The sequence below is a fragment of the Macadamia integrifolia genome, chromosome 5 (genome assembly GCF_013358625.1).
Source record: "Macadamia integrifolia cultivar HAES 741 chromosome 5, SCU_Mint_v3, whole genome shotgun sequence".
Taxonomy (NCBI): Eukaryota; Viridiplantae; Streptophyta; class Magnoliopsida; order Proteales; family Proteaceae; genus Macadamia; species Macadamia integrifolia.
In genome coordinates, this window is record NC_056561.1 from 16,501,195 (window position 1) to 16,520,151 (window position 18,957).

An 18,957-nucleotide genomic window follows, 5' to 3' on the forward strand; every position below is an offset into this window, starting at 1 on the left:
GACTTGTGTGTAAGAACTATTTATGGGAAATAGTTAGCAACTCCTTTGTGGGCAGAGCTAATACCTTCTTCTCATTGTCAATGCCCTTCTGATTTGACCTTAATGATCTCTTCCGCCGTATTTCAGCCGGCACATTTACCGGATAGAAAGTTGTAGGAACTCCCTTCCACATGAAAGTACACAGATTCTTCTTCCCTCCAACCATGGCATCATTGTCATACATCCAGGGACGACCAAGCAATACATCTGTGAGTTTCATTGGGATCACATCACACCAAACTTTCTCTTCATATCGGTAAAGTTTCAAAGGAACTGAGCACCTCTTATTCACCTCTAAGGTATTACCATTCAGTAAGGATACCTTATAAGGCTGAGGATGTGGGTCAGCTTTCAAGGTTGCTTTCTTCACAAAGGCTTCAGAAACAACGTTGACACAACTGCCACTATCAATGATAATCTGACAAGTATGCTCACCTGACTTCATACGGCTGTAGAATATGCAGTTACGTCGCCAATCCTCTCCTTTGGTTTCAGCCACCAATATGCGAGTAACAATATTTATTCCCTGGGTATCATCCTCATTAGTGTTTTCCATATCATAGTCATATCCACCATCATCATCATCATCTAATGGGTAGGGATAAAGAGCTGACTCATCCTCCTCATTGGAGTCTTCAACCTCAGCTACTGCATTAACCCTCTGCTTATGCGGACAAGACTTAGCAAAATGTCCTATCTCTTGACAATGGAAACACTGTACCTTATTACTACCTGTCATGGGTGCCTTTCCTTTATGATCAGCTCGTTGAGGAAAAGTGGATTTTGGAGGTGCTGAGTTACTAGGTTTAGTGGCTGAAAAATTCTTCTTTACCTCCCCAGCTTGGAAACCAAACCTTTTAACTGGCTGTGCTAGAAGCTCCTCTGCTCGTAGGGCCTTGTCAAAACAATCCCTCACTGAGTGCACTTCAACAACTCCGATACCCCCTGTTGATTTCAACTCGTAATCCTAGTCGAAACCGAGATAACAGTTTTCTTTCATTCTCCCTTATGCCTGTACGAGAATAAAGGGCGTCAAACTTGTTCATGTACTCGGCAACAGTTATAGACCCTTGACGAAGAGAGTTCAGCTGGTCTTGTATGCGAGCTCTGAAGTTGCGTGGCAAGTATTTATCTGATAATTCAAGCTTCATCTCTTCCCAACTAGTAGGTTCTCTACCACGGTCTTCCAACTCTAGCTCATAGGTCCTCCACCACTCACGAGCAGCCCCAACTAGCTTAGCACGAGCTAGTTTCATCTTCCGTTCCTCAGGTAACTCATAATAGTCAAAATAGTCGTCTAGTGCCACTACCCAATCATAGAACAATTGGGGGTCATATCTCCCATCAAACTCCTTCAGATCGAGCTTGACCTTCTGTGAATCTCCAGAATACCTCTGTTGCACGGGACGCTCAGTCTCAAAATATCCTCTTACATGCTCTTCAAAAGTAGGTTGTGCTACCGGAACCCTCTGTGGTGCTCTCAGATTAGGGTTTGCTCTCCTATTAGTCAACTGAGTAACCACATTCATTGGAGTGTCCACTTCGGGTGTTGTACGTGAACTGCCAGTAGGCTGTTGGGGTGGGGTCCCTTCATTCAACAACCTGGCATCCAATTCAGCCTTCAACTCAGCCTTTAGTTCAGTTCTCATATTTTGTATCAACTCCATAATAGAAGTTAAGGTGGGGGTGTTGTTCTCAGCCATGCTCTGATACCACTTAATGTAGGACTAGATCTGAACAATCAAACTAGCCCCAACAACAGGAACTTGTAACCAAAGAACAACCAAAACCAGCTCCACAGATATATGAGAAATCAGACTTCACATAACAGTCTAGTAGCACTATCGATCTTAAGGAATATTAGCACAAAGAATAAACAAAGAGAACAGCAGCCCTTAGAACTAAACCAATGACTGATTAAGTGTATTAACCACTTCAAGTTCTTCTCAAGTATGATCAGGAGTCCAGAAATCAGCAGTCATAATAGCAGAGATGTCGAATCCAGAAAATAGAAGCTAAAGCCGCTAGAAGACAAAAAATAGGGAGATTTTGAATATCTCTCTACAGGCTCCTCAGAAACAGTCCAAACTAAGGTCGATCCTTAGTAGTATATGGATAAACAATCGATCAAAATCTGGGCTCAAACCGAGGGCTGGAACTGCCCTTTTTAGAGGAGACCGATTGGCAAAAACTGCAGAATTTTCTGGGCAGCAGTTTAAAAATAAATACCTGGTTGTAGCAGCAATATTAGCTTGAATATAGATTGTAAAGAAGAGAAGGAAACACACTAAGAACCCTCCTGGACTTCACGCCGCAAGGAGTCACCTGGATCAGACACCAAGCCCTTCTTCCTTGATCAAACACAAAGGAATTCTCTTGCAGAGAAAGCAGCAGCAGCAGCCATATAGTTTGTCAAAATCGTGGCTCATTAAAAGAGCCATCATCTTTATTTATAACAGTGATAGGGGTTACATAAAATAGAAACTAACTTTAGCTTCCAAAAACTGAAATAGGAAACTAAAAATTAGAAACTCAACTAGTTACTAAAACTGAAAATAGAAACTTACAAAATAGAAAGTCCTTTAGTTGCTAAACTGGAAATAGAAACTAATTTATGACTGAAAATTAGAAACTAAATAACCCCATCTAAAAAAAGAAACTAAAGAAAAAGGAAACAAATCACTGAATCCCGTATGCCACCTTAGAACCCCTAGTTTAGACCCATAAAAGTAGCCCAATATACTCCGAACCACATGGACTGAAGGCCCAACACGTATACAACCCAACCCTAAGCTTATTCCTAATAAAACAAGCCTAGTTTGGTGAAGAATCTGCATCATCCACAAGGGCTGTTTGAAGCCCATTCAGAGACTAGAAGCCATTCCCAGCTTTACCGCCAGCTTGGGAATCGACCTCTCAGTTCCCTCTCCTCAAATCTGGGTTAAGGTTGTGGATGGGCTGGATAAAGTCACCCAAGGCCCTCCTTTGATCCCTCTAAACCTTGGTGTGTACGTTGGAGAGTTCTAGGAGCACAATTCATTCTCCTCCATGCTGCCAGATATCGTTTTTTTTCAGTCTCTGTGAGTTGTTTGGTCTATAATGGCTAGCACTATGTGATTTGGTTGCTTGTGATGGATATACTTAACTCTATAATGTTTGCTTATGCTATTGCGATGAAGCTTCATGGTTGGAAGTGAGTTTTATTGATGTTCCACCAATATTTCATGGTTTATTAGTTTGCTGGAATTTTTTTTCCCTTTTAGGATCCTGAGAAGAAGATATTTGGGACTTGTGTTCTCTCTTGGTTTGGATCTCCATTTGTATTGTTTTTATGAGAATTCTTACATCATGTATGATCTCACGGAACCTATGGAAGCCACATCGGATGCGTCGAGTAATACCAACCTAGTTCTATTGTCTTTGATAATTCCAAATACCCAGATTTCTCTTGTGAAGTTGGATAGTACCAACTATTTGGATTGATCACACTCTGTAAAGCTATTCCTGCGGAGTAGAAGGAAGCTAGGGTACATTACTGGGACTATCAAGGGTCCCACTATTGCTGATCCAGGTTGCCAAAAATGGGAAACTACGAACTCTAATGTTATGACTTGGTTGCTTTTCTCCATGAAACCTGAGATAGGTAGGAGATTTATTAGGAAAGAAATTGCTAAAGATACCGAGACCCTCAGTTGTCCAATCTTGACGATGAAGCCAATGTCTATAGATCTATTGAAAAGGACAGTGCTTTGATCTTACTAGGTGGTCTAAATTCAGACTACGAGCTAATTAGGATACATATTTTGGGCCGATCACCTCTTCTATCTCTTGATGAGGTGTGTAGCTACCTCTTGAGTGAGGAGACCAGAAGAGGCGCTATGGAGTTTACATCTTCACTTGAGCACTCTACTCTTTCTTCTACTACCCATAGAGAATGGTGTGGAGGCAACCGAGGCCGAGGGTCATCCCGTGGTGATGACAGAGACAGACCCCAACAATGTAATCATTGTGTGAAACCTGGACACACTCAAGAGTGGTGTTGGGTTCTTCATAGCCGACCCCTTGAGTACTCGTGGATCTACTGGCACTTGTGGTGGCAGCTGAGGAAGGGCTACAACCTATGCTACTATGACAGAGACTGATCCCAGAGGTCATTCACAGGAAGCTACTAGCTCCTTCTCTAGAGATGATATTGCAGTGCTTCGCCGGCTTATGCCTCAGCTTGACAGCCCATCTACCTTAAAGGATACCTCACATTTCGCTATGCATGTTTCCAAATCTGCACCTTCCACTATTCCGTCGTGGATCATTGACTCTGGTGCCATTGACCACATGACTGGTACATTCCATTATTATGATTTTTACTCCATTTGTTCTAGTAAGGATAAGGTTGGGTAGCTGATGGTACCATTTCCACTGTTTCTGGTAAAGGCCATATCCTCATTACTTCTTTCATATCACTTAATTCTATTCTTCATGTCCCTAACCTCACCTTGAATCTTTTGTCTGTCAGCACTTTAACTAAAACCTTGAATTGTTGTATGACCATTTTTTTTTTATGACAAAGATGATTATTGGCAATGGACATGAGGAGAACAACCTCTACCGTCTTGAGCCGCACATCTTTTTTTATTACACCACAATCCTATGCATGTGGTCGTAGTGATGCTAGTTCTATGGACTATGTGAATGCTTTGGCATCAGCGATTGGGACATCCCTTTTTGTTGTTTTGAGAAAACAATTATCTCATTATTTACATCTTTTCCTTCTTCTCATGTATTTAACTGTGAACCATGTACTTTTGTTAAACATTGCCGTTCATTTTATCCCTATCATGGTAATAGAACTGTTGTTCCCTTTCACATTGTGTATACTGATGTTTGGGGACCTTGTCCTACTACCTCCTTGTTTGGCCATTGTTATTTTGTTTCATTTATTGATTTTTCTCGTTGTATTTGGACCATTCTTATGAAATAGAAGAGTAATGTTTATGATGTCTTCAAAAACTTTTATAAAATGGTCTATACCCAGTTTGAAACCAAGATCAAAATAGGAAGGATAAAGTAAGGAATGATCACATTAGAGTTGATCTGGGAGTAGCTTTGATATATTATAGCTACGAGAAAGACATTTGAGGTGGCATGGCCATGTTCAACGGAGGCCTTTGGATGTTCTAGTATGGAGGAGTCATTTGATTCAAATTAAAGGAGCTAATAGAGCTAGGGGTAGACATAAAATAACCTTGGGAATAGTGGTGAGAAAAGACATGCATAATTAAGGCCTTGTATCAAGTGATGTCAAATATTGCTGACTGGAGGGCAAGGATCCATGTAGTAGAACCCATTTAGTTGGGATAAGGCTGATTTGTTGTTATAAGAGAGGAGAACATATCAGAAGAAATGAAATTAGGTTCGGGATACCAAATTACCAATCCCATATGCAATAATCAAAGACACCAACACTCTTAGAAAAAAATTCAATTTCTTTATTCAAACCATCATCTCTAATTAATGGGGGTAGCATTACATACATAAAGACCTAAAATTCCTAAATTGACTAAAAAAAGGGTTCATAATCACTCTAGAAACTCAATAAAATAAATAAACACAAAACAAAACTATATCTAGCTATTAAGTATCCAAATATCATGGTTATCAAGGCATAAGGCAAGGGAGGAAGAAAAAAATCAAGGCGACTCCTTGTCGCGTAAGCGACCAAGGTGCTAGTCCAGGCTAGACCGCCTTATCGCCTAGGTGATGCCTTGATAACTATGCCTAATATAACTCAAACACTCACTTAATTACTAATCCTGTGTACTAACTTTATCCCCACTTTATGGGCTAATAAATTAGGCCCACTACAATGAAACCCAAGAAAAAAAGGCCCAACCTATAACATATAAATACCCAAAGGTCAATTTCATCCTATTGGACTACTATCTGCGCCTTATGAGCCTCCCAAGCTTGCGCATAGGCCTCTATACAGAATTAATATTTGATTTAATTGCATCATTGATGTTATGAGCTTGATTAAAACTCTTAAGAGGCCTCAATCTAGAGGAGAGTAGTATATATGGGGTACAACGATGTGAACCATCATATGCCACAAGGAGCCCCAATTCTGACTATGCTGGGTATGGTGGCTTTGGGCAGTTTAGCCCTTCATCTATGCCACAAGAAGCCCCAGTTCTGACTCGTCATTACCCTCCAGTATAGGGGCCAGTCACACACTGGTTCACTATTCATGGACATCATCTTCTCATTCTTGGCACCCTAACCATACATGTCGATGTCAGTTCCACAGGAACCATCCAGTAGCAATGGCTTTTGATCGAGTTCCTCACAGTTTAGAGATCTATACCTTATGTTGGGGCCAGTAAGTTGACAGCTTCATTATAAGGCTGTTGGGGAGGACTTCGAGCGTTTCTTCCGCCATACTACGACGTGGTCAGCATTTGTGAATCGTAATACAGTCAGAGGATGACTTGATTTGATAGTAGCAGCATCATTCTAGTAGTTTTAATCTTTCCCTCAACTCGATGTGGTACTAAGACTCTAGGATGGCCATAGGAGTGACTTGCTTGTATTCATGACTTCTATAACTTTGACTCTTTGTAATGACTTACAATTGTATGTCTATTCATTCCTAAGGTATATTTAAGTTCTTTTAACTGAATTACATGGGTTCTAATACTAAACTTTGTGTGGAAGAAAATATATTAGAGAATATATACAATTTCGTATATCGTATACTACTAAACTAGGCTCCAAAGTCAAACTACCAATTTGGGTATGATTTTTTAAAATCTAAGAGTTCCACTATGTTCATAGTGCCTAAGATGGTTTACTAAAAGTTTTGGGACCTAATTTGGTCATTTGGGCCTTGAAACCCTTCACTGAAGCATCCTGGCCGAAGTTGTACAGAATTTTACAGATTTCAACTGAACTTTCGGTTTCATCTTGAACCTTGTGTCAACTAACTCTGTTGTATGACCTATCACTTCACTTTGAAGGGTGAAGGAAAAGCAGGAAGGAAGTAAGTTGTTAACTTCTATGCAGTTGCTGTTTTATTATGTGCAATATTTTTATTGGTTTGCTCATGTTGGTGTTGTATACTACCTTGTATTAAGATGCATTTTGACAGTTTACTGTTCAATTGAAAATAAGTTCTTATAAGGAAAAAAATAAAAAGGCTATACCTAAAGTACCATTATCAGAGGTCCATCTACTACGAACACGACTAAAAGAGTTAGTTCTTGCTGTTGTATCCCTACTAAACATGCTCTGAACCCAGCTCCTTCCAACACCCGAAGCCTCAGCTGGCTGCTGACTTTCACCCACTGCATCTTGAGAGTGTGGGGAGGGCAAGGCATATGATGAGACAGACTGGACCTTCACAGAAGAGATTCCCCAATAACCAATGCGTAGTTGTTGGATATGTGACAATAACCCCCTCAGTTTTATCTGAAACAAACCAAGGAATAATAGCGTCAATGATTATCAGTATTTACATTGGTGGTGGGAGAAAAAGGGGAATGAAATAACAAGTAAATGTCATAAACCCTTTAAGAGAAGAAAAAAAAAGGTTCAATAACCAACAAGCTACGGAATCAGTATTTACACGGGTAGTGGCACCAATTTAAGCTATACTGGCTTCAAATTTTCTGAGCGACTTTTTGTTAATATGAAGAAAAAATGAACTGTGCAATGTCAGCAACTAACAAAAAGTTGTTTTTTAACAATACTAAAAGTTAAAGATAAATACAGGATTATGGAAATTCGAGGTAGCACAAATTCAAATAAAATGATATTGAGGAAACATAACAAGGAATACTCAGCAATAAGAGACATTTAAATTTTCAAATAACAAATTATTCTACGAGACTGAAACACATAAAAGTAGCACTCAGAATAGCACTAGAATCTCTACGATGGTAAACATTCAAAAAAAGCACCATGAAAGGATACTTTCAAGGTAAGCACATGCAGAAACAAGTTATGGATCTTTTTAGAAACCAAAAAGGCCTCTGATACCTTTTGGTAGGAAACAAAGGATCTAATAGAAGATGACACCAAATGCAGAATTTTGAACAAAAACATCTAACTGATCCTTATGTTATTCAATTGGTAACTCTTTGATATGATGGGCAGCTAGAAAAAAAGACCACCTTTGAGAAAACAAATCCATTTTGTAGAGAACTGGCAAAATCCGTTTAGGGAAAACTATAATTAACCCTTTTGCCTACTTGTTTTTTCTACCTCTTTTCTTGCTTGTTCATTTTTGCATTCACAAAGTGAAGAGCTTGGCTCACTTCATTTAGATGTAAATTCATTCCCCATATCAATGAGGTGTTTATTATCATTGACTATAAAATAAGGGGGGAAAGGAAAGGAAACAAGCTATGAAATTGCTGAGAGTAAAAGGGATTTCCACAAAAATTCAGTTTCCAACATGAACAGTCATAAATGACAGCATAATGACTGAATCACCTAATGTCAAGAGGCTTGTGTATCATGCATATTGCCTCAGCAAAGAGAGAAGGAGAAAGTCATTCTTCAGTTGTCACTGGGCAAAAAGTTCATAGAGAAAATGGTGCAGCTGTGATTAGAAAAAACTGGAAGATGCTTTTAGTGGAGTTATATATTGTATATACAACTTTAACTATAGCTACCCTAATATTCATCCATCAAACAAACAGTTCTTGACTTGCCAAAACTAAAGTGTTCTCCAAGAAAATGCGGCTTTGTGGTTTCTACTCAACCAATTTTGGGCCTAATTTAGTCATGAGTCCGATGGGAAATATAATTCATAGAAATTACTAGAAGAGTGCAGGAACTGTAAAACTGGTTATTACTTAGGAGGTCCTGTGGAAATTCTGCAAAAATGCAGGACTGGACAAGGTATTGGGTCCAGACTTAGGTGTGGCTTTCTTTTATGTAATTGGTTTATTTTGGTCCAAGGTACTGATCATTGTCCCTTAAGCTTCAAGTGTATCCCCCTTTCGTTATTTAAACTGTACTTAGAAAAGAAGAGAAGCTGCTGGACACATAGGTAATGTAACTGTTTCAATTTAAGCTCAATGACTGCACAGAATATCTGGCAAAGCATCTTGATCAACTGAGTCTCAAATAAACTTTATCCCAACTAAATTGGGGTCAGCTACACAAATCCTGTTCCCCCATTCAACTTTAATGAGATCCATACTTTCCATTGATCCTAAACCATGCATCTTTTCTCATCACTTCTCCCAAAGTAATTTTATGTCTGCCCTTTATTAAGAGTTTTCTCTACTTGTGAAGTGTGATTGCCACACCTAAGGAGGGATTGTCCATGTGGAATAATTTCTTTTACATCTTACTGTTCATCATTTCCCAGCATCAAATTCTATTATTGAAACCTAGTGGTCAAGGGTTCGAGTTAGGAAACAGCCTCTCCACAAAGTGGGGGTAAGCCACTCAAGACCCTATAGTAAGAGGAGCCTCGTGCACTTGGTATGCCCTTTTAATTTTTCTCTCTATTGTTTGTTGTGGCCTTTTATACCAAGGTTTAAGATCTCGCTCTCGCCCCCCATCTCGCTGATCCAAAAAAGAGAGATCTAGCAAGATCTCATCGAGGTAATGTATTTTTTCCCAGTCGACTCGATGGTTGGTCTCGGTGGACACATGGTCTTTGTAGCCCCTGAAACTTGGTATTTACCCTATTTTAGGCCTTCTAAACACAATGGAAACATCAGCTTTTTAAAAATCAAACCTAAAATGGTACTTTGACTTCGTACCCTATGTAAATCTCTGACTCTCTGGACCTTAGGCCAGTATGCTCTATTTGTAAATCTCCGACTCTCTGGACCTTAGGCCAGTATGCTCTATTCCACAATCCACATTCCACAATCAACACGACACAACATAATCATAAGAATTTAAAAGACATCATAGATAATTACATAATTGTTTAACAATTAACATTGATGACTGATGAGTCACATTCACATACATTGAAAATTAAATTAAACCCAAATGTGGATGAGGAGGTAATATTCTCTACTCTTTAAGCTTCAATGAGTGTAGGAATGGAGATCCCTTGCTCCTTAGTGTTTTTTCTTCAAAAAAGTAGAGAGAGAGGCGAGATATATGCAAGATCTTGGTGAGATAGAGGCAAGATCTCGATCGAGTTTTTGTGCAATCATAACTCGCCATACATCTTGTCTTGCCTTTTTGAAAAAGAGAGATATTAGCGAGATCTCGGCAAGATCTCGCCGAGATTTTAGACCATATTCTATACACAATTTTTGGAATTCAGTAAAATATTTACTTCTGCATATCCAGAGAATAAAAAAGGCTGCTGCATCCTCAAGCTTGATCTCAAAAGTGTCAGAAATCTCTCACAAACTCTCCAAGGTTTTGATTTTAGCATAGGCAATTCCACTTATCAATGACGTGTTAACTGAGACAAGTATAATGCACTTACTATAACTAATATAGGGAAATCCTTCAAGCCATAGTCAAAGAAACCATGGGGAGAACATGATCCCCTCACCCCACAACCAAACAAACAAGAAAGAACAAAAAGAAGAAGCAGAAGAAGGAAAAGGTAGAAGAAAGAAAATGATTGCTTACAAACTGCTTGTAGCCAATATTGTTCTTCTCAGCAATTGTCTCAATTATGTACCAAGCATCATTGTCAGGAAGTCCTAACCCCGCCTGACATGAAAAAGGGGGGGGGGACTTTTCTATCAGAAATAACTGTACATACAAATATGAAAAAATTTGTTTGCGCAAGCTCTGCAAATATGGGCAGCTTGGTATAACGGCTTGGCTACTCTTAACTGTTGGATATATGGAGGACCCTCTCATTGGCCATGGATTGAATTTCAGCCCCACCTCAATCATGGGGCACCACTATATCGTTGACTCTTTCCCATCCCCACTGTCTTTTCAACAGTCTGACAGCCAAAATAGCTAAAAATGTGAGCTTTATTTTTTCTGTGGGGCAAGATATTTTTAATCCAAATGTAACATGAGTAACGTAGGGTGTATTTATTAAGTACAGGACCTGCCATAGGGGCAGATGTGGATGGACCATTTTGATCGAGGACACTGCACCCATCTCACTAGGCAAGATTTAGCCACAGATAAGTAGGGGAAGTGGCTTACAAGTGAGCATAAGACGAGAAACTATAAAAATACCACTACATTCCATTCTAGAAAAATGGCCATTTGTAATCAATGAGACTTCCAGATATAGTTTTGAGCCGCTTCCCCTAGCGACATTTAGATTTTCTTTTTCACATTCACCACAGCATGGTGAACTTGGTGAGATTTTCTACTTACATGGCAGACATAGGTGGATACATGTGATAAAAGGACCCACACCCATCTCATTGGTCAAATTTAGCTAAAAATGAGAGTAGGATGAAGCAATAAAAGAACATACCATGTGTGATGCCACAATAATTAGTTGTGCCGTTACCAGCGTCACGTAATTGGCCTCTCTGAGGTAACAAATAATCATATGCAAACATCATCATTATGAACTTCCAACAAGATTTCTACAGAACTAATCAAAACAAAGACAAAACAACCCCAAAAACATATGAACATGCAGTTCTGCAAATGACAGGAAGGAGGGGTGGGAGAGCTCCTTAGCGGGCATTCAAACTTCTGAACAAAGATTATTTCCCTTAAGGACTGGCAGGGGCATTGAAGAGTAAAACAGAAGAATTTTCTAAGAATTGTTTTAGTTTCAAAACCTACTGTGTTGTGTGAAATTCAGTTCGGCTGTGTGTTAGTCTTTTTCTGAAGTCATATTTGTTCGAGTATTCCATGTTACAATTAGTTAATGCAGAAAGAATGAACTGGAGGACAATTGAAATTAATTCTAGCTTGCCTAAGGTGATTAGTGATCAGGGGAAGAAGCATGGTTGGTTTGGGAGTAGGAATTTCTTTCTGTGATCCCTTTATGTTGCCTTGCACCGTTTTTTTCCTCTTATACATTTGGCTTTGTTGCTTTGTTGTACTGGCCTGATTGCACTGGATTAGTAAATCTTTTTCCTCGCTGCCAATCGGAACAAAAAGGAAAAAGAATCAGACAGCCTTCATCCGCAGCCAGGAAGGTTTCTATACAGAGGTATTGGGTTTCAGCTAGCTGTGTTCTTTCTACCAATATTTTGGTCTTAATTAGAGGCATTCCATGGACTTTGTAGTTTTCTCTATTTAAGTAATAAGATACTTTACATAAGAATGGTCGTCTCGTCTTCTTCAATCAGTTGTTATAGATAGGGGGCAGGGGGGAGGAGAAAATCATATGTAAGACATAAGATTATACATATTGAAATATTTCAAATATTAAGTTGGATCAGAAAACTCCCAAGCCTTTGTTGGTGCTAAAGCAGAACATCTACCCTGCTTGAATCCTCAAAAGTAATGCACATGAAGGAGATCCTTTTATATAGGTTCCACAGGTATTTATCACGCCAGAACGAAATTCAGTTGACCAAGCAAAAAGTTTATCCACAGGATAGGAAAATCATACTTAGGAAAAGGCAATGTAGTCAGTGCTATAAGACTATAATGGAAGAAGAATAAATAAAGTAAAGCTGATGCATAACAAAGCCTCCAGATAAGTAGCGCACATACTTGCTTGAAGACTGGTCCATTAAAAACTCAAAGTATCCTTCCCAGAAGCTGTAAAAAAGCATCAACAGTGAATGGGAAAAAATTGGTCATCAAGGAACAGAAAAATGAAAATCAAACAACAGTTTTTGAACAAAACGTACACAGATGTAACACTTAACCAGACATGGAAGAATCAGCTGAGAGACACATGGACAATGAGGTTTTACATCCACCCTTATATCTTTGCCTGGACATAATATAGCCTTCTATTTTTCTTTTCTGGTTCACCTTTCTTATTGTGTATAGTATATCATTTTTTTTTCATATCTTAATGAAACTTTCTTTTGGGTTATCACAAAAGGAAGAAATATAAAGAATTAATGACACAATCTGACTGACAAAAATTTGCAAGTGATACACACCGTAATTCCTCCCAGATTGAAAGAGAAAGGAGATGACGCTGAACATAGTCTGGAACATTATTAGAGTCCTTCTTGAACATTTCTGCAGATACTTCAAGAGCATCTCTCACAGTTGCCATGTCATTCCGAGAGGTGGCACGACTAATTGCTGTTTTTAGCTGAAGTTTCACAATAAGCTCCAGTAAGGCACGTTAACATTAATGGGTTTGGGAATACTTCTAAGAATAAGATACACCAATGAAACTAAACAAGGACACCTAGGACAATAAAAATGAAGAGAAGTCCAGTAAAATTGAACAAAGATGGCGTCTCATATAAGAAACTCATATTTAGGAAATCCTTTAACCCAACTATTTTTAATTAGTTCCATTTCTCATGCTAAAGAAAATTTAATTGATTTATGAGAGCTTAATTTATTACCCCAAGGAAACTGTGACAAAACAATTTCCATTGATGTGCATAGCTCTGATTTTAATCAAACCAAAAATAATAATAATTCATTTACTTCTGAAAGATTCTTATCCAGTTATGCACATTCATACTGTAATTTTGAGCCTCTTTTGACAACATCACAACATACCAGTTCTTTCACGGCAACAAACTGCTCCTCAGTTAACTGACCAAGCCATCCCTGATAACGTACCAGGTATAAGTAAAATATTTTCATGCATAGAAAACATTAAAAAAAAAAAAAAAAAAAAAGCATTCTATCTGGAGTGACATACCGAATGAATGTGTTCTCTTATACATTCAACAAACCCACTACCACCAATGCCCTCTGCATCAGACTCAATCAAAGCTGCAAACCAATAAAGTTTATTAATACAACAAAATGATTTATGCAGCTCCAACAGATAAAAAGTTACACCCTCTTTCCTGAATGATAAACGAGAATATTGATCAGTATAATTTGCATTTAAGTGACCAAATGCACAATATTGAAATCACCAAATCAAGAAGAAGGCATCTCATAGAAGCATACCAAGGATTGTCCCATATTCGAAAGATGAAAGAGGATCATCTGTTGCCCCTAATTTCAGAAGGCGCAACCACAACCCCTGTTCAACAAAGAAAATAGAAAACAGAACAACTATTAGAAACTGGAATCATGGTAAGAACTCAGCAATATATAACTTGATCAACAACAAACCAAGAAATTGGCAAATAAGAATATAATCATCTTAGACAGCTTGCTCAGAATTGGACTATTTTCTTCTATTTTTCTTGCATACTTTAAGGAGGTGAAGCATTGAAATTCTTCCGAATAGCAGAACAAGTGAACATACCTAGTTAGAAATTCATAAATCTCAACATTTATTACATAATCAGGAGATACCTAAAGTAACATATTGAAAGTTGAAAGTTGAAACAGAACTGTTTTACTTCCTAGAAGATAAAGGTAGAAGAGAGCATCATGACATTCTTTCCTATTCCTAAACAAAGAAGAGAGCCTTAGAATATCCAAGATAAGCATAATAAATTGGCAAGGAAAATCAAAAAAATTTGAAGTCAGAAAGACCATGACTTGAAATTGGGCAATAGAAATGTATTACTTAACATACATGAATACACATGAAAAATTAAACAAAAACGAACTGAAGATACAAAACCAAATAAAATCAACAACAATAACAACATAGCCTTATCTCAAATGGGGTTCGGCTACATGGATCCTTGCTCTCCAATCAGCTCTATTCTATTCTAAGTCATACGTGGTAGTAGGCCCAGGCTATGAATGTCTTTCCTCACCATGATGCAGATTCTTCACCAAAATAGGCTTGTTTTATTAGGAATAAGTCTATAATTGGACCGAAACAGCCTCTCGATATTCTCGAGGTGAGGCTATATAGTTCTCACCCCATTTTTTTCTTCCTATGGCTGGATTGTAAATGTGTTTGGGCCTTCAGTCCATGTGGTTTGGAGTGTAATGGATCACTTTTATGGGCCTAAACTAGGGGCTTTAAGGTTGCATACGGGATTTACTAGTTTGCTTCCTTTTACATTATTTTCTTTTTCAGTTGGGTTCAATGTCAGATGTTAGTCTTTGTTATTTCTTAGGAGAAGTTGTTAGTTTCCTTTTCCATTGTTTCTATTTTCAGTCTTTAGAAACTTATGTAATAGGCAATCAATTGTGGGTTTCCTATTTTGGAACCTTCCAATTGCTAGACTGCATTCCCTCCCCCATTATCACTATTGATTCAAAGCAAGTAGGCTCCCATAGCTGAACGATTTGAAGAAAACAATTGCTGTAGCTGCTGCTGCCTTCTCCATGGATATTTGTCTAGTGTCTGATCCAGTTGGCTCTTTGCGGTGGGAGGCCGAAGAGGTCCTCTTCTATTTTATTATCTTTTCTCTTACTGTTTTCAAGCACTCCAAGGTATCAAATTCCATCTCAGTTCATCCCAGGTAAACCACACTACTGATCTGCAATACTTCCTATCTTCCAGTTCTGAAACTCTCAGTCCATCCCTGATTCAAGGGCTTTCAACCACCTGATTATCCCCACCTTTTGGTCGAGTGTTAGGCTTCATCTGAATGAAACTCGACCTCAGTTTGGGCCCCATCAGACCACTGATTAGTCTGCTAAACAGATTACCCAGAGCTCTGCCCGATTGGATATTTTGACCTAATATGTTCTATTTTCTAAGATCGATAGATAGGTCTGGTTTGTTTCTGATTTCTTTAATGATTGTTCATGTTTTATGATCTGTTCCAACCCTATTACAGCATCTGAGCTTCTGTAATGCCCCAACTTTTTGGGAACTTAGAATAGATACCTTCTTTTATGTTATTTCCTAAGCTTGATTAAATATTTAAAGTTAGGCTTCATTTAATGACTTAATAAGTTATCCTAGTGGTTAGTACCTTGGCTATCTAGAGGTCCTAGGTTCAAATCTTGTTAGTAGTAAATAAGAAGGTTTTATTTAATTGAATTATTTTTCTTTTATTTTTTTTTTAAAGATTCTTTTCTTTTAATTGTTGTGAACCCCACCCTATTTGGAGAGAACTAGGAGGGAGAAAATGAGGCGCGGGAGTGAGGAGAAGAAGAACCATAGGAGTGTAGGAGAGAGAAAAAGAGATATGAGGAAAAGAGAGACGTGAGAGAGGAGAGATAGAGATAAGAGGAAATGAGAGAGATGTGAGGGAGGAGAGGGAGTTCTAGGGGGAATAGGAGAAGGGGGAATGTGGGCTGTAAAAGAAAGGGGGAAAGAAAGAAAGAAAGGAGGATCGTGAGAAAGAAAGGAAGAGAGAGATAGAAAGGAGGATCGTGGGAACGAGGAAGGGGAATTTTGTGCCTACTTTACTATTTTTCTGCTCACTCCAGGTAATGAAGCTTCCCCTCTTATCCCTGGTTTAAGTTGCTGGTTTTGTTGGTTTCTTCTTTTGGGACCCAATATGAGACCCAAATCAAATATTTAGTTGGACTTGTGACCCAATATTTAGGGTTTTTAGGACCCTAATTGTTTTTATAGTTTTGTTTTAGGGCTAGGGTTTTCTCGAGACCCATTAGGGTCATTAGTGGGACCAGTTTGGGACCCAAACCATGTGACCCAAATCTAATATTCTTTGATATCAAGAACTATGATTCAATTCATAGGGACCAAATATAATATTCTTTTTTGGACCCAAATCAATTTAAGACCTTTTTTTTTTTTTTTGTTTTAAACATTCTTTGTAAAAAATTGATTATTGTTGTTATTATTGTGACTAAAATGTGGTTTTGTGAGAATGTGAACCTGTGAAAGTATGAGAGGGCAAGTGGACTACTTCGTACCAAACCTGAGAGGGGTGTCACGTTGAGCTGCAGGACTTATACCCACTGTGCACAGTGGTGAATATTTAGTCAGAGTGGTGACATCTGTGTGATTGTGTGATCGTGTGATTTGTCAAGGCCAAGTTTCCCTCTCGTATCCGGAATAATAGGAACTCACTTCCCCCAATGCCAGCTAAGTGTGAAAACGGAATTTTTGCAATGGTTGTGTTTAAACATAAAGATAATTTTAAAAAGTAAAAATAATCGTTTTTAATCATTTTATGTGGTTTGTTGTTTCTATGTTGTTCCCCTATTACATTCTATCTTACTGGGTTGTGAGCTCTCCATTAAATATGACATTTCAGAGCAGTAGATTGGTGGTACAAGATTGCAGCATGTTCGAGGGCAACCTGAAGCTTTCTATTAGTTTATTTTACTTTAGTAGATGATTGTAGTAGGATGTTGTTTCATGTAAACTCTAACAGAGTTTTTTATTTAAATTTTGGGAACGCACCTTAGACTGCCACCAGTAGGCATGATTTGGGATATTTTTCTATGAGGAGTTCATTTTATTTTGTTGACACTTGAATTTTATGAGTTCTCTCATATGCCTGATTTTGGTGAATCTTTTGGATCATTCGATCAATGCCTGTGATGGCTGTACCCTTACCGGTATATGGGTTTCGATCATGACACTCTTTATAGTTGGTTATATTCTGATTATAGGGACCCCAATTATTGGTATCAATAGCCTTGATTTTTCCAAATCTGTTTCCTTCTTACATTCTGATCTGATCTCTACAATTGGTACCTTGATTTTGGCGTGTTCTCTGAGAGTATCCTGTAGCACTGGGATTTGGTTGTTTTGCTAATCCTAGTTCTACATTAACTGGTATCAAAGCATGGCAAAGAACAAACCTGGAAGATTGTCAGAGTCAAATATAGCCAGCAGTGAATTAAGTCCTGAGAAATTTTATTATATTTAAATGATGTTGATGCAACTGAATCAACAAATGGTGCGAACGGCGGAACGATTAGCTAGAATGTAGCAACATATTGGTGTCCTAGAATCATTAATAGCACCTGTAGCACCTCTATGGGAAGTGAAGAGACTACTATTAGAGGTTGCTAGGAGTCTACTATTTGGCATGCATGTCCCAAAGACTTTTCGGTTTGATGCCCTTCTTACTACTGCTTTAACTAAACTTATTGGTTCCAAATCTTTGGACATTTATCCCCTCAAGCCTCTACTTTTTCTCTTCCCACCCCCCCACCCCTGCAGGCAAGTTGTTGGGTGTGTTTTCAATGTTGATGTTAATTAATGGTGTTAAAACCAAACAAAAATCATTTAACGAAACCGAATTGAGCTGTTTACACCGAAACCGTGAAACCATTTAATAAATAGTTGGGTTTTGATTTCAAAGTTGTGACAATTTAGTTAAACGGTTGAAACCGAACTGAACTGTTTAAACTGACAGTAACCCATTTAGGTAAACCGTTAAACCAGTTAATATATACATAATAAGTTTAGGTCATTCAATGATATAATTCTATAAATTAAAAACTACTAAAAAAATATAAAAATAAATAAATAAATTCAATTTAATGTTAAGTTTACATCCATTTCAATTAAAAATTTAATCATAAAAAAAACCATTTGGAAAAAAAATAATAGAAAACCATTTAAAACCATCTAAACTGAAACCATTTATTAAATAGTTTGGTTTTGGTTTTACCTAAAATCATTCCCGAACTGAACCTAACCATTTACACCGGAACCGAACCATTTAACACCCTTAAGTTCAATAAGTTTGCTCGAACTAAACTTGACTATGATATAGATCAAAGCATGAAGGACCAGAGTATTCCAAAAAAAGAAAAACATGAACAATAACCTGTTCACATGAATAGTAACAGAAGGAGATATTTCTGGAATATGAACAATTGTTCAGTCTTGGACAGCATGCAATAATGGAAAACTACTAAACCTTGACAAGCAAGATCTATTGGGAGCTTCTAGAGTGTTTAGTTTCCTTTTTGAGTTGATTCTTCTTCTCCAAGGAAAATCTCTTCTAAAGACTTTCTTTTCTTATTAGTTTCCCTTTCTTCTTCTTCTTCTTCTTCTTCTTT

General features: G+C 38.0%; 1 protein-coding gene across 1 annotated transcript in view; it reads right to left on the bottom strand.

The window, feature by feature from the left end:
• LOC122077923 (DENN domain and WD repeat-containing protein SCD1) overlaps nt 1-18,957 on the bottom strand; it is a 79,526-nt gene that overhangs the window by 13,363 nt on the left and 47,206 nt on the right. Inside the window, exons 14-20 of the mRNA XM_042643811.1 lie at nt 14,056-14,131; nt 13,799-13,872; nt 13,654-13,704; nt 13,074-13,231; nt 12,673-12,720; nt 11,471-11,528; nt 10,654-10,737 (exon numbers count right to left, since the gene is read on the bottom strand). Coding sequence (XP_042499745.1) covers nt 10,654-10,737; nt 11,471-11,528; nt 12,673-12,720; nt 13,074-13,231; nt 13,654-13,704; nt 13,799-13,872; nt 14,056-14,131 — 549 coding nt within the window. The remainder of the gene's footprint in view (nt 1-10,653; nt 10,738-11,470; nt 11,529-12,672; nt 12,721-13,073; nt 13,232-13,653; nt 13,705-13,798; nt 13,873-14,055; nt 14,132-18,957) is intronic.